General features: G+C 34.2%; 1 protein-coding gene across 2 annotated transcripts in view; it reads right to left on the bottom strand.

The window, feature by feature from the left end:
* IBTK (inhibitor of Bruton tyrosine kinase) overlaps positions 1-16,910 on the bottom strand; it is a 116,869-nt gene extending 99,959 nt beyond the window's left edge. For both annotated transcript variants that reach the window (XM_037843295.1, XM_037843296.1), the window contains exons 1-4: positions 16,710-16,910; positions 8,814-9,523; positions 6,079-6,175; positions 4,861-4,985 (exon numbers count right to left, since the gene is read on the bottom strand). In XM_037843295.1, the coding sequence (XP_037699223.1) occupies positions 4,861-4,985; positions 6,079-6,175; positions 8,814-9,134 (543 nt within the window). In that variant the 5' untranslated portion in view covers positions 9,135-9,523; positions 16,710-16,910. The remainder of the gene's footprint in view (positions 1-4,860; positions 4,986-6,078; positions 6,176-8,813; positions 9,524-16,709) is intronic.
* Between the last annotated feature and the right edge of the window lie 255 nt (positions 16,911-17,165).

The raw sequence follows: 17,165 nt of genomic DNA, 5'->3' as shown, positions 1-17,165 counted from the left end.
TGATGGTAGCACAGCAATGTAAGTACACTGAACACGGGTAACTATGAATATGGTTGAAAGAGGAAGGTTAGGAGGATGAAGAGAAGAGGAAAGATAAAGACTGGGACTGTATAACTCAGTGAAACCTAGAGTGTTCAACAACTGTGATAAAATGTACAAATATGTTTTTTCATGAGGGAGAACAAATGAATGTCAACCCTGCAAGGTGTTAAAAATAAAGAGGTATTGGGGGGAAAATACAATCAACATAAACTAGAGACTATAATTAACAGAATCATTGTATTATGCTTCCTTTAATGTAACAAAGGCAATATACCAAGGTAAATGCAGATAAGAGGGGGGCATAGGAAGCAGTGTGAGACTCTTGGCATTGGTGGTGGTGTCTGACCCTTTATTCTACTTAGATCTAAGGTTATCTTTCATTTTGTTGCTTCCTAGCTGTCATGTTGTCATTTTTGTTTTGTTTTGTCTCTTTTGTTTTTCTTTTTCTTTTGCCTCTCTACCTTCTTTGATTCTTCCTCCTGCTTTGTGGAAGAAATGTAGATGTCCTTATATAGTGGTGAGGGTGGTGAACACATAAATATGTGACTATACAGGGAACCATCAATTGCTTACTTAGGATGGAATGTATGGGGTATGAACAAAACCATCTTAAAAAAAAAAAAAAATGGGTTGATGATGAAACCTTGAGGGCAATATACTGAGTGAAATAAGCCAGACACATAAGGACAAACAATGCAGGGTCTCACTGATAGGAACCAATTATAATATGTAAACTCACAGACACAAAATATAAGTTACCAAGATAGAGAACAAGGCTAAAGAATGGGGAGCGGTTGCTTAGTATGAGCAGAATGTTCAACTAGGTTGAACTTAAATGTTTGGAAATGAACAGAGGTGATGGTAGCCTGTTGTGAGAATAACTAACAGTGCTGAATGGTGCATGAATGTGGTGGAAAGGGGAAGCTCTAAGTCATGTATGTCACCAAAGGAAAGTTGGAAGTTAAAAGATGGGAATGTATAAAACAGTGAACCTTGTGGTGGGCAATGTCTGAGATTAACTGTACAAATATTAGAAATCTCTTCCATGAACCAGAACAAATATATGACACTACAACCAGAAGTTAATAATAGAGGGGCATACAGGAAAAAATATATACCAATTGCAAACTATATACTACAGTTAGTAGTATTTCAACGTTCTTTCATAAACAGTAACAAATGTACTATACCAATACTACGAGTCAACAATGGAGGGGGGGTGGTTAGGGACATGGGAGGATTTGAGTTTCCCTTTTTTGTCTTTATTTCTTTTCTGAAGCAATGAAAATGTTCTAAAAATTGAAAAAAAAAATTAATTGTGGTGATGGATGCACAGCTATATGATGGTACCAGGGAGCAACTGATTGTACACTTTGGATCTTTGGATAATTGTATGGTATGTGAACAATCACAAAAAGAAAAAAAAAAAAAAAGCCAACTGTTTTCCAAATTCAGTAAATCCCAAACAGCAAGAACTGAGCAGAGTACAACATGAAGCACAAAGATTACCAAACAGTGATATGGGTTATTAAAGAAAATAATGAAAATACCCTAAGATTATTTTTTTGAAACAATATGTCACCTATAAACTAGGGGAGAGGTGGATAGTAATTTTTTTATATCTGTTTGGTCCAATATGTTATACCCTTAATAGTAGTATATGGCTTTAAACAATGTACATTTATTTTCATGTTTTTTCTCTTTCCCATTTCCTTTTCCCTTATCTGCCTCCTTTCCAACCCCCTCTCCCCACACTACCCCCAACCTAGGCATTAATATACTCTTGTCATATAAAACAAGAGTACTAAAAAGGTTGAACTGCACCAGCAAAAGGCAGCAAGAGAAATCGACAGTAGTTTTAAATATGCATGTACTTACATACTTAACTCTCAGACCACACTTTGCTATTTTCAATGTATCTAATATTCAATATACTCACTTTACCTTAATACTGTTTAGAAAATCTTTTTTCTTATTTCTAAAAATTACTTGTATTTATATTGCTGATATCAACTATAAGTATTTCTAAATCAGAATATAAACATATAAGTAATAAATAAATACAGCTAGAATCATTTTCCAGAGTGTCAAGGTCCTTTGGAAAACAAAATTATAAGCTAAATTCCAAGCTCTAAATATTTACACATATCCTTATAGAATTCTGTAAACACAATGTGCCTATCAAATTGGCAATGCAAAAGGTCATTATCTCATTTAGCTGTACCACAAATACCTGACAAGTTTAAAAATAAAAACCAAATTGTATTTTAAAGTTAGAATTTATAAGGGAAATTCATTTGAAGAAACCAAAAACAACACATTTTCTTCAATTTTATATTCAATATTAGAATACTATTCTACAATTTCTGACTTCTACTACTATTAAACAATCAATGATATCATAGGGTTTAAAAGTCTTCCAACTTTAAAACCTCTGAATTGTAGAATGAGACAACTGATCATGGCCTTTCATCTTCATTCTCTGGGATATATAATGCAAATATTAATAATCTATATCCAGGGTAGTTAATTCATTTGGTACCATACTACAGAATCAGCCCTTTTTCAGTGACTAATGGGGATTTATATACAATTCATGCTCAGTAAATATTCCCATACTTGCTTTCTCTTCCCTCACCAAACTTTACAACTGCTTGCCTCCTTCTCAAACTTTTCTATAGTGCCCACTATAATCCTCATTCTGCTGTAAATAAAATTCCTTACATACTTCACAAAATACTCCCACTTCCTTGCCTCACTGGTTTTCCTTCTAAGTGCACTGTTTTACCATAACCCTGTCAAGTGGAAACTGTTCAATTCTTCTATGCCATGTATATCTTGGGATCAGAAAGTACAATCAGCCTTGTGGTTTCCTAATGCTACCATTATTCGCTCACTTTTGCGTAAAAATCCCTGCTCTTTAGAAGCTCATTATACCATGTACTAACACAGGAAAGGAAGAACAGATACCTTTCTAGTGTCCCAACCTTTAGTGATGGATGGAACACTGTTTTGAGAAGTATTCTGAGGACCTGTTCAAGCTCAGTTAAAAAACAAACAAACAAAAAACCATAATGCTGTGATTGATTAGCTATGGACACTGGTGGGGTGGGAGCAGCACATATATTTGGCACCCCCGCTCTCACTGCTCACCTTTTTTGCTCACCTCCCTCACACTGACTAAAGATTCTGACACCAGGCCTGTGACTCCTATCTATCCCAAGTCCTTTCATTATCCTAAGTTCCTTCTAGGTTTATGTGGATGAACCAACCAAAATCTTAGCTTTCATGTCACCATTTGACTACCTACTTCGCTAACTGCTTTTCATTCCCATATGGGCTTCTGTTCCTATCCCCTCTAAATTTAATATTCTAGAGTATAGCTCGTCTATTTCATTTTTTTAATATTGGTGGTTGTGATCTGTTCGATAGATCATGATTTTCAGTTTGAAAAACAGTTTTATACGGAGCCCTAAATATGGCAGACATTTAATTTATATCCAAACATTTCTAATAATGAAAGGGAATTATATTAAGAAATATACCAGGAAAAAAAAATCATAAACCAGAACTATCCTAGCCAAACCAGGGATATATTGTCAAACTAGCCCTAATGACTGTCTGAAAGTTCAAGCTCAAAATATAAGCTAACTGCTTGTAGGAATGTGATATATATAAGTTAGGTAAAAGTTGAGAAGAACCAGTACTAGATTAATAAAAAAGCTCCACACTGGGCCAAAAGCAGAATAATCAACTTCAAAATGCAAAAAGAATACAAATGGGAAATTGTGGGAAACATGACCTAAAAAGTTAGTTTACAAAGATTGAAAAAGACCTCACATTCCAAACCATAAATCTGAATTTTATCTAAAAGGGAACTAACAGGGAAAGATATAATTAGATTTTTTTTTTAAGACAGTAATTCTGGAGAAGATTAACAAGGGTTAGAAAGGACTGAAGACAAGCAATCAAATTAGGACATTGCTGTCATTATCCAAGAAAGAGAGAACTTGAAAAAGCATAATACCTAGGTTCATGAGGCAAGAGCTGAACTCCATAAACATGTTCTGAGATATAATAATGAAGATTTAGAAACTGAGATTGACAGCTTTAAAAATTAAGTAGAGAAAGTTTAGAAGTGGCAAAAATAACACTTTAGACATGTTAAGTTTAAATATCTTGAAAGAATGTCCAGAGTACAACAGAAATGAAGTTCAAGAGAAAGGCTGAGGTGCCAGAGATATAAATTATACATACACACATATACTTACACTACACATACAGTGTTAAAGAGAAAGAGAATGTGTCAAGAGTAGCTGAATCCATGAAAGTAAAAGATATCATCATCCAGCATAAGGATATAGGATCAAAAGCCAAACATTTACAATTACATTAAAATTTTACAAATTACTATATTTAAAAATTCAAGTTCACTTACATAAAACTAATAATACTGAGCTACAATGACAAATTCACATGTGAAAGAACTTCAAGAATCCAAATTTCTGTTAAATACAAACAAATGCTAGAAAATTAACAGAAGCTCTACCTTTTTAAAATTAAATGAAAATCTGTATTGAGCCTTCCAATGTTTAAAACGACTTGCACTAACATCTCATCTTGAAGGGTACTTTGCACAGTCTAAATATGATTATGCCTAACAAAAAAAGAATTAGTAAAATTCTGTTACTGATTTCTTCAACAAAACCTGTTACCATACCTTTAACAAATGTAATATAATCCAAATGAAAAGCTGAGCCATCGAATATAAAAGTTCTTTTTAAGGCTTAAAAGTATTCAGATTGTATTTCAAAATACCTGCTTAATATAAACCCCACTCCTGGAGAATAGATCCACCAACTCTGGATGATGTTTGCTATTCTGGCTTCCATGACCCAGGGTGAAATTTGTATTATCTCCCCAAGTATAGACATCTGTAGGATCTAAAATGAAAATTATTGCTCATAATCCTTTTATATTTTAAAATAATTATAAGTTTGGTTCAATTATAAATATTCCAAACTATCAGTTTAGCTAAAACTGACTCTTTATAGGAACTAATTTAACTATCATATTTAGAAAGATATTGCCAAGACTCTCTTAATTTAAGAAACTATTAATATGATATTATACCTAGGACTAGAAACCAGAAAATCCAAATCATAGTATACGCCTGTCTCAATATAAGCCATTAGCATTTGTTCTTTGTTTCATTAGCAATTAAAGTTTAACTGCCATTTGACCAAAACATATCTACTTAGTTTCAACAAAAATAACAACATGGTTACTTTAAATGTAAGATGTTATTAATCCACATACATAAAGATTCTAAATGAAGTAAATGTAACATTACTTACTATTTCTACAGAAACATTAGCTTTCAATAGTTTGTTCTTGATGTAAAATCACACTAGTAACTAGGGTAATAATACATTAAACTGGGTAAAACCTCATCACAGCTAAATTTATGACACAAATCTTCATTATTATTTTGGAAGGCTGAAAAAGTTCAAGAATGTAATTATAACTGTTACCTGCACTGTAGTGTCCAAAACAGAAATAAAAATAAAGATTGTGTCCTTACTTAGCTTGCTTACTAATTAAATGCTAATGCCCCATTTTAAATTCTTTTCTTTCTCCAATTCCCACTGCCAAAGTTCAAGGAACAAACTGGAAGGATAAATGAACGTAGAATGTGTGTATAGAAGAATCACTTCTAGTTTTCTTTCTACCTCAAATGCTGATATTACTTTGTAGACGTACATTAATTACTTTATACAGTTATAATTCAAACTGCCATCCCACTAGGTTGTATTTTTACTCTTATAGACATAAAAATGGATTGAAAATGAGAAAGTACAAAATAAAGTAACGTATTCTGAGTATCAAACCAACAATATTAACTAATGGATACCAAAATAAAAGTCTTTGTGGATATCTGTACACAAATAAATCTTGTTATTTTAATATCAATAAAATTTCATTAAAATTTTGTAAGCTGCCCCTTAATGGAATATGTTTGTGGAATTTTCTTACCAGTATTCTTGAATACTACATAGGTAGGTCTGTCCTTCATTACAAGATCCAAAGCTGACAAGCCTTCTTTATCTTGAATATATAGATTAACACCATGCTAAAAAATAAATAAACAAAATTAATTTACCTATAATCAGTAATTTATTATTCTTATATATCAAAAAGTCAGATGACCAAGCACACAAATACAAAGAAAAAAGAAAAATAAATATTTAATAACAATTACCTCTCCATTCACAGTTCTCTCACTCATAAACAAGTAAGAGAAATCAAAAGTCCAGTTCTTGGGGGAATGAGGAGGGATAAGAAGACATGAAGAAATAAAGTAACATTTAAAATCAAAATGAACTAGATGTGAAAGTTTTTCAAGGTAAGGCAAGCCCTGCTTGGTAAAGCAAACTCTGGTGGGTGTGCTTGTGCTTTTCGTATTTTCAAGAGCCATATCCCATGTCTTTACAGGTAAAGGCTGTAAAGATTTCAAGGCAACGGCAGAAGAAAAGATCATAGGATTTACTCTATAAATACAATGTGATCACCTATGCTCCATCTTCTTTTGCACTGAATTCTACTATATTTACTAAGACAATTGTTTTATTTCTATTTGTGTGATATATATTTTTTATCTTTCTGCTTTAAATCTTTTTATAGCATTGTTTAATTGCAGCCTTTTGTAAATCACAAACATCTGAGAACACATGTATGTACACAAGTGTGTTTAAGAAGAATTTACTACAGTCTTACAGCTCCATAATTCAAACCCAAACATGAAATGAAACATCTTATGTTCCACTTATTTAAAACAGTTAGCATCCCCAGCCCTATCACCATACTTTCCTGTCTTTTTAAATTTTAGGGGGTAGCGGGGCTAGAGAACAATGTTCAGTTCATATTATTGTTACTTCATTACAGTTTTTTAATATAAAATGTAATCCTTTCCAATAATAACTTTTAATGTTTGCTGCCAGTTTTATAAAACTTTCAACAATTATTTATAGATTTCTATTTTAACTGGTGTGAGTAATCACTCTCTGTCCAAATATACAGTTTACCTGGGTAATCATAAGCCAAGATGAACCGTGATGTTTTTTAAACCCTTAACACTGACATGTTGGAAGCCTGTCATGGGTTACTTAGGAAAGAAGTCTTCTCTTCTCTTGTAATAATGTATTACTATTAAACTAAACCCAATTCTAACTGCATTGTGGTCCAAATGGCTACAATACCTGGTTTCACAGGGGCTGTCAAGTCAATTAAAAAACATATACACACAAATTAAAGTTAGTAACCATCTAAGATCTTATTAAATTTAAAATTATACCTTACCCACTACTTTCAAAAAATTTAGGTGTAATAAATCCTAAGCATCCCCAACTGCAAAAAGAACTGGTAACATTTTTTGCCTTCAGAGCTCCTGAGATATGGTAGGCTATGACACTTTCTAATACTCTCATCTTAAATTCTAAAATAGCATCAAAGAATATACCAGGCTTATAGTTTTAATGTTCTACCACAAGGCCTAGACAGACTTTAGCTATACCATTCCACTGGTAACACCATTAGAGATGTCTGTCAGGAAATGGGAAAAACTACTTTTGTTTGTTTGACTGTCTTCCCCCAAAAGCAGAGCCTAAGATAAACAATTGCATGCAGGTAATTTCCCTGGAAAGAATAAAGTTAAGAAAAGCTTTGTTTTTACTGATGCACGTTGGGGAAAAAAAAAGAGGAAGGTACTGTTATTATGCTTATTTAACAGATGATACCAACGTTCAAGATGTAATAATTCACCCAAGATGACTCGTTAAGTTCTAGACCTAGGCTGTTTAGCTGCCATAAAGGTCGTTTGTTTGTTCGTTTACTATCTATATACATGAAATTATTTCAGCTGGTAAATGTTGCTACATAAAGACCACTATGGAAGTAATTTTTTTAAAAGTCAAAAACAGATAAAGACACAGAAAGTAAGCTCCCTAATTTGATTACAAGTTCCCTGAGGACAGAAACTGTTCTTTGGATCCTCCACAAACCATAAGAAAATACCTATACAAAAGAAGATTGTTAAATTTAAAACTCATGACTTCTGATGGTGAGATTTTAACTTACATTCATTAGTGAAATGACACTGGGGTATAACTCAAAACACTTTGGCTATTTAGTACAACAAACCTAGATTTAATCTACTGGATAGAAAATTTCAAAAAAATTAAGCTGATTTTAATTATAATTTTTTTAAGAAAAACACTTAATCCTAGCCAAACAAAAAATGAACATACTTTAAAAAATACAGTCCCTTATTCATGTTCAATAACTAGAACCCCTTTAAAGTAGTTAATAATATAGATATTAAAAGTAAAGAAAAAAAAGTAAACCATATTTTTTCAAATAGTAAATGATACATAGTACCAATGAAATAATAAAATGTCTGGGATATGCTTCAAAATAATATGGGATGAGAAACGTCACTGGGGGTACATATAACACAAAATTGGCCAATAGTTTATTTTATATTGTCAACTTTGATGTATGTTTAAAAGTTTACATTATAAAAAGGGTAAATAAAAAGGATATTGTTTTTATTAAATTTAAAAAGGGTTTTAACTCAAGGGTGACTTACAGCAGTAAAAGATATTAAGTAAGTGATAAGAACAAACTCAAATCTTTTTAGGAAAGTAGGGAGTATAAAAAAGATGAACCCATGCCTGACCAAACATAGTTCTAAATAAACAAATGACACTTACCTTCAATAGAGACCAAACACAATCAATATGTCCATAAAAAACGCTTCTGTGTAAAGCTGTCCATCCTGACTCCTTGTCCTTCACCGATGGATCTGCTCCTTTCTCAATAAGCCAATCTAACACTCCTTTCTTTCCACAGGAGGAAACAAGGTGGAGGGCATTCCTGCCAAAGGCATCCTTGATAGTTGCAGCATTGTAACAATGACCGGAGAGAAAGGCCTTAATCTGGCTTTCACTCCCCTTTGTTATCACAGAAAGGATATCCAAAGCATGCTTCAGGGATCGACACTTTAATGTGCAGTCAGGAATGGAAGAATTCATCCTAATTTTTTTATACAGCTTATTTCTTCAAAATGGTCAGATAAGGCTAATTTAGAAAAACAATAAAGGCCAGGACATAAAAGTATATTTAGGATGAATTATAAAGAATAAATGGTCATTTTTGGATTAAAATTTAAATCCTCGTGGCAACAGTATAAAACTATGTATCTTTATACAATATATTTTGGCACTTTGATCAAAAAATTATAAATAGCTCTATAAAGTTTATATCAAATGCAAGTTCTTTATTTAAAAAAAAAAAAAAACTTTCCACAGTTTACCACAGTTTATAAATTATTCCTGGAGTCAAGCACCAAGGGGGAGTGAGGAGGGGATCTCCCCCTCCACACTGAGGAATCCTTCTAAATATCCATAATTGCAAGGATGCCCTATAAGAAGGGAAAGAAAAAAGAGAAAGTAAAAAATACAAAAACTATCTCTCAGTCTCAAGTCCTTTACAACACAACTGCATCCATATTTAAATGCCCTTAATTTCTAAGTAAAAAAAAAAAAAAATTAGTCTATCAAAGTCATCCTCATCTCTTTTTTTCCAGTTTCATGTTTAAGGTTATTCTCTGTGTCTATACTTCGGAGTCTACCTCTTTTCTTCCAGAACTCTCATGCCTGCTTCTCCTGTATTTTCACATTCTATTAGGTATGTCCCCACAAGCTATAAACACACTTAAATCTACCATCTTTATAAAAATCCCATCCTGTACCTCTGTCCCCTAAAACTACGGCCTCTTTTACCATCATCATCATCATCATCATCATCATCATCATCACAACAAAAAAAAATAGCCAACTGTGCTAGCATTGCACTCTCTACCTGGAAGGTTTTTCCCAATAGGAAAATATTTTAAAAGGGGTGTTAATACACCTGAGTAGCTATCTGGAAAAAGAAATAACTTTAGACACTTACTTTATACCACTACACCAACATAAATTCCAGATGGCTCAAAGACAAACATGAAAAAATGAAACCATAAAAATACTAGATCAAAACACCAGGCGACTCTTTTTTTTATAATCACAAGGTGAAAAAGGTCTTTCTAATTATGACCTGAAATCTAAGAGTTATAAATAAAAGATTAAGTTCAATACAGTTTTAAAAGTAAATGAAAAAAAATTAAAAAGACAAAAGAGGAAAACCTTCCTTAATATACACTGCCTTTACAAATCAATAAGGGACCAACAGAAAAAAAAGTCAGACTATGACCACATTAAAAAAAAAGAAATTTAGACGGCTTTTTTAAAAGAAAAAAGAATCACCTCACTCAAAAATGCAAATTAAACTATAATAAGATACCATTTTTTATCTATTAGAATGGCAAAGATCTAAAAAGTTGAGTTATTATGTGTTGATAAGGTTATGGAGAATAGGAACTCTCATCCACTGCTGGCAAGAGTTGCAACTGATACAACCTCTAGGGAGAGTAATCTAGTAAAATTTATCAAAATGTAAACTGTACATGCCTTCTACTCCAAACAATATTACTTCTAGGAATTTATAGCTATCCGTATGTGAAATGACATATATACAAAAACATTCATTGCATCATTGTTTGAAATAGTAAAGCCTGGAAATAATCTAAATAAAGAAATTATGGTGTCAATGCAATGGAATATTATTCATTCATCAAAAAGAAATGAGACAGCTAACTAATTTCTGATATAAAATAATCTACCAGATATATTGTAAAATGTTTTTTTAAAAAATGAAATGCATAGTCTAATACTATTTGTGAGAAAAATTTATATGTATATACATTTTTGTACTTGAATATGCATGGACAATATCAAGAAGAATAAATAAGAAAATGGTTGACTGTGGTTGCTCTGGAGAAGGGCATCAGTAGTTGGAGACAGGATTGGAAGGCAGACTTATTTTTACTAGAAACCCCTTTTGAAAGCTATACCATGACCATATATTATCTATTTAGAAGTAAATAAACTAAAAAATAAATAAATGCTAACGTACTGACTAGAGAAGTCATAGGAAAATGTACAAAACTCATCCACCTTTTATCATATGAGCCTCTAGCTTCCACTTTTTTTTTCAATATCCCACCTGTCTACTTCATTCCCTTCAGATGTGGAGAAATTAAGAATTTGTCAATTATTTAATAAACCTCTATTCTTCAGTTCCTTCCCTTCCTGTTAAGAAAGCTAACTACCAGTATATTAGTAATTTTATATCTAGAGTGAACTGCTTTACACTAAGCACTTATCTGTGTCATTTTATTTATCATCTCAGATTTATGTATTTTCTCCTTTCTGTATTTTTGTCTGGATTTTTAATTCATCAATCCATCATTATGTCCAGATTTTAAAGATTTTATAGAAGAAATGCTACGTAAATTCTCTTCTCCAACATATCAAGCTACTTAAATTTCCCAAAATACTTTTTCATTTTTATTTGTAAAATATACACTTTGAATGTGGCATAAAAAGTAACTCTACTTCCCAGGAAGATATTTAGAGAGACATACATGAGTTTACTATATAGAGGGGAAAAAATGTGCATCAGACATAGATATGAAACATCCCAAATTTGTAATTTTCACTACCACTTCAAACCACACTAACAGTCAGAAGTCTGAAATCTAATAGTTTTTGGCGCTTAATTATTTGGATTCCTCCATCTGGAAAATAACAGCACAGAGCTAGATGATTCCTAATCCTTTCTATCTCCAGGTCTGTTTCTACTAGTCTACACTGTGTAAAATGATACAGTCCTTACAAAAATCATCCTGCCTTTAAGGTTTAATTTGAACTGGAAAAGAAAACAAAATGTGCTTGTTTGGTAGTAGAGAAAGAGATACCAAATCCTCAAGTAGTTTAAAATGTTAAAATGGGAAAACATGATATATGACAAAAGAATCACATGTAGTTAATTTTATTATTTTGAGGCTCTAAAATCCTACCGTCTTTGTATTTTCAGTGTATGCATAATGCCTGAAAGGGACTACTTAGTGAATCACTCTAACCCTACATGAAAGAATTAAAATACAACAGAAGAGAATTCCTCAATTTATTATATATAATATAAGCATTTAAAGAAAAAAGAGAATATTAAAAATCAAAGTCATACTTTACTATCATATATATAGAGAATATATATACATTCAGAGTACTATGACCATAAATATGGACGTGGTTAAGAGCTAGGGTTCCTTAAGACTCAGACGTATTTGGATTCAAATACAACAACGCCAGTTGTTACCCATTATTTAACTAAAAATTACACAATCTCTCCAAGATGTCATTTCTATACCTGAAAATGGAATGCCACGAACTTCACAGGGTGACTGGTATGATAAGTAAGACAGATAACAAATGTAAACTGCTTAGCATGGTGCCTGGTACTGAACACGCATTCAACAAAGAGTAGCTTTTATTACTATTATTTCTTTTGTAAGAAAATGGTACCAAATTCTAATTCCAAAGTTCATGTTTGAGCTTCAGTGTCACTGGTACCTGGTTTCTATGCATATTTCTCCAATGAAATCACACTCACTAAGGTTACCAGTGACCTCCAAATTGCCAAATACTTATGTTCAGTTCTTATGTTACCTGACTTCCTCACTTTTGAATCCTAACACTGGCATGCTCCTAATAGGGATAGAGAGTCACTGAAGTATCGTGGGATCTGTCTCCCACCACTTCTTCCTAGTGCACTATCCCTTTACAGACCTTCAAATGTTGGGCTTCTCCTCTTTTCCTCTCTATTTCATCTTCTCCCTGGATAATTTCAGTCCCTTTCATGCTTTTAACTCTAACCTACATGCTTATAATCTCCAAATCTATTTCCTGCCTACACATTTCTTCTAAATTGTAGATCCATATTTCCAAGGCCTACCGTAAATCTCATTCATGCATTCAACAAATAAATACTGAAGAGGAACAAGGCAAAGGAAATATTTATTAAGCACCAAATTAATATATGCTGGATATTTTACATCGCAGAGAAGTTAAGTAAGCCACCCAAATCACACCACCAGTAAAAGAGAGAGAATTCAAATACAGATCTGTATATCTGTAAAGTCTATGATATTTCTACAATACTACGTTGCCTTGTAACAGTAGGTCACAAGGCACTAGGATTACAAAAATAAATAAGACACAAATATTTTAGATAAAATTATAAAATACAGGTTTATGGATAATATTTAGGTAAGTGCATAGATAGTTTAACAACTGTATTGATTCAACAAAATTTATTGAGAATCTACTGCAGCCCCTACTATCAAGCTGTCATAGTTTGGTAGAGGAGGCTGATTTCATTTAAGCATTAATGACAATCTATCATGATTATAAACCAATGGTCAAGATGTAACATACAGGAACGGGGAGTGGACAAAAGAGGTATGGAAAAGATTTCCTAGAGATATATAAATGTGGACTTACAAGATGAGTATGTGTTTACCCAATAAATTCAGGGTAAGAGGGCTTTCCAGCAGAGGAAACAGTAACTATAAAAGGACTGGAATCATCTTGGTACGTTCTAAAATTCCAAGGAATTCAGACAACAGTCAGGAGTAAGGCCAAATATACAGACAAGGTGGACCCGATTATTGTCAGCCTCAAATGCGTTTCTTTAGGAACAAGGAAAGTGGGCAACTCAGAGACATATTTAGGATCTTGTATTCACAGTAGTTGGTGATAACATCCAGGTTTTTAATTTGGCTGACAGAGCAGCCAGGAAGAGGAGTAAGAGGTTAATAATTCAGAAATCATAAAAACAAAACAAACCTAAACAAAGGCACAAAGAAATAAAGATTAAAAGTGAAAATTTATGTTTTACACATGATGAATAGAAGTGTTGCTGGTTTGCCACAAACATTTTAGCCAACCAAATCTGAACCCACAACAATGGCTCATAATCCTACTTAACCTCAGTTAAGAGCTCAATTATATTCCTCAATGCTAATATCATCATGCTATTCCCTGATACATCCAAGACCAAAATATCTCCATCACATGTGTTAAGAATAGCCTGGTGACCTCAGGAAAAAGATTACAGTTATGCCTGAAGACTACGCAGCATATAAAATTCAGGCTCTGAACTCAGAACACCAGAGCTAGTAAACTAGCTACACCACTAACTAGCTAAGTGACCCTGGACACATCACTTAATTTCTCTAAGCTTCAATTCTCTCATTTGTAAAATGGGAATATCACTTGTTTATCTCCTGAGTTGTTCTGAAAATTGTGAGGAAATTCATTCATATGGTAAGAATCCAACATATGTTAAGGGGGAAAAGGGACATATTTGTATAAAGGTCAGAAAATGCCATAACTATATATATTACAGTTCTTTCTACTTGGAAGCTTTTCACCCAAATCTTTAAAAGGCTACCAATTCCCCATGGCTTGAAAACATAATATCTATCATCTTTGGAACTTCGATACAGATAACATAGCGCTCTGCATAAATTAACTAATTCAATCCTTATTTCAGTCTCATTATTACCCCTGTAAATATGATTACACTCATTTTACAAGGAAATTAATGTGAAAGTTCAAGTAGCTGATCCAAAATCATACTGACACAAAGTATTCTAGATTCTACCTAGTCTACTATCCAAGTTGCTATCTCAATATGCAGTTAGGAACTCTTCAATGAGAAGTAGAGTAATGTAGTAGGAAAACTTTCCCTTACTTGTAGTCACAAGAATTGGGTTCCCACTATCTAAAACCTTAGTCAACCTTAATCTCCCTCATCCTCAGTTTCTCCATCTGCAAAATATTGGCAATAATAACCTGCCTTGTTTAAGCATTTACTTTGCCTACATATAAAGATTTTTAAGCTCCTTAAGGAGGGAAAAAATGCCATATTTCTTCATATTTCTCATAAAATACATGTAGTTTTTTAAAAAATGCTCTTTACATCAAAACATCCTCCTTATAAACTTGTACCCATGTTAAATTAAAATAGGCACATGCTACAAATTATAGTAACTCATAATCAAAGAATTTTTAAAATTCCTTCTGTATAAGCCCTAAAAACAGTTCACATAAGTTTAAACTACAAGCTTCTACTCCTTTAAGAAATTAATAATTAGCTTTATCAATACTATATTTTATTTTAATGTTTCTCAAATACTCTTTGGGTACAAGAGATAGAAACTTTAGCTTAATACTTTATCAGTAAAATATCCTGCTTTACAATAGCAAAACTGCCAACTCTTAGGACACAAGCACCTCTCTAGATCTGACAAAAAATTATTGGCTTATTTGTAAGAGTAAACTTTTCTATCGTTTAAAATAATTAGCAAAGTAATTCTAACCTCCTTTATGTACACCACAGTCTTCAGAATGAAAGAATCACCTTGAGGATGCCTTGATTTGGACTTTTTTTTAGCCTCAAAACTGTAAGCAAACAAATTCCCATTGTTTAACCCATTGTTTCATGGCATTTGCTTAGGCAGCCTAGGAAACTAAAACAGGTACATTCATTTAAGGTCTACTTAACTTGATGGTCCAGAAGAAGAAAAAGGGTTAAAAATGTATTAAGTTCCTTACATAGAATTTAACATAACTGAAAGCTTTTAATACAAGTTTAAAAAAAAACTGTTTTCAATAATGAAACACAACCATATGTTTTTTATTTCCTGAAGTTAACTGGTTTGACTAAAACTTCAGCAAATATCTGTAATACAATTCTTTTCAGACCACAGCCCTTTCTGCCCTAACTTACTTGACATCTGTTTCTAAAACAAATGAAAATCAAGAAATTCGAAACAGAAAAAGGAGTGAAATGATAAAGAAGGGGCTATGCAAGCATGTGAAACTGCCCCACATTATAGGCACAGAAACACTACCATTCACAGAAGTCACATCCTTTCAGTTTTTCTGACAAATTTCGAATTACAAACGCCCTACTTAGAGGCATAACAATCCGACATCAATCTGCTTCCTGAAAAATATCCCGACTGATTAACACACTTGAAGTTTCATGAACTACGTTGGAAAACAGGAATCAACGAAGGCTTCGGTTACCAATTTCAAGCTAAACTAAAACTCTTTTTGAACCAGACTTGATACAAGAACAAAAGGTCTCTCTATCCTCTCTGCCTCTCCCACCTCCAAAAAAAGGACCTGTCCCTTTTCACACACAAGTCGATTTACATTTAGCTTCAGAGTTCATAACCTGCTTCCCAACACAAAGAGTCCCTAAAGTGGACTAAAACTATGCGACCCCCAAGAAAGGGGTAAGAAACATGGGCAGCTCCAGAAATGGCCTCAAGTCGACGGCTCAAAGGGAAATGACACCCGGCAACTGTCAGAAATTAGGAACGCAACATCCTTGGAGGGCGTGTCCGGCAAGACTGCAACGTAGCACACCTCCAGAAGAGGCCATTCATTAGCTACGGGAAGACCACTTGGCCAGCCCGGCACCGCCCCGCACGAAGCGCAGCAGCCTCGGCGCCGCTGGGTCCCCTCCCCATGGCCCACCCGCGCCACCGACATCTGCCGTCACCCACACATCCCGGACTGTGAATACTCTCCCATCGCCCCTATCCTCTCAGCCCGGTCCGCACAGTCGGGCCGCGCCGACCTCTCTCTCACCAGTCGCTAGATGAAACTGCGCGGGTGATCTCCGCGGAGTGAGCACACAGCAGGGCAGGGACTCATCTCAGTGAAAGCAACAGAAGACACCGAAAGACGCCAGAGGGGCCCGTGCCCACCGTCTGCTCAGCTCTGACCGCCGCAGCAGCTACTACAGCGACTACAAGCACTAGGAAGACGGGCAGAGAAACGAGGCCAGAGCGGGCGGTACGCAGGAATAAGACGGACTTTGATTGGCTGGGGCTCGTGTATGCCTCAAGAGGATTGGCTAGTGCCTGTTAGACGGCCTCGCGTGGCAATACCTAAAGAGCTTGACCCTGCCGGCCTTGGGGCTGCCGGCGTAGGCCGGGGCGGAAAAAGGCCGTAGGGAGAACTACGCGCCAGCAGCGGCGGTGGGAAGGGCCCTTTTGAGGTCCAGCCAGGTAGCAACGTGTCTGTCTTGGCAGCTGGAGACCT

The sequence above is a fragment of the Choloepus didactylus genome, chromosome 7 (genome assembly GCF_015220235.1).
Source record: "Choloepus didactylus isolate mChoDid1 chromosome 7, mChoDid1.pri, whole genome shotgun sequence".
NCBI classification, from domain to species: Eukaryota; Metazoa; Chordata; class Mammalia; order Pilosa; family Megalonychidae; genus Choloepus; species Choloepus didactylus.
Note: the sequence above shows the minus strand (reverse complement) of the source record. Positions and strands in the feature narration are given on the sequence as shown.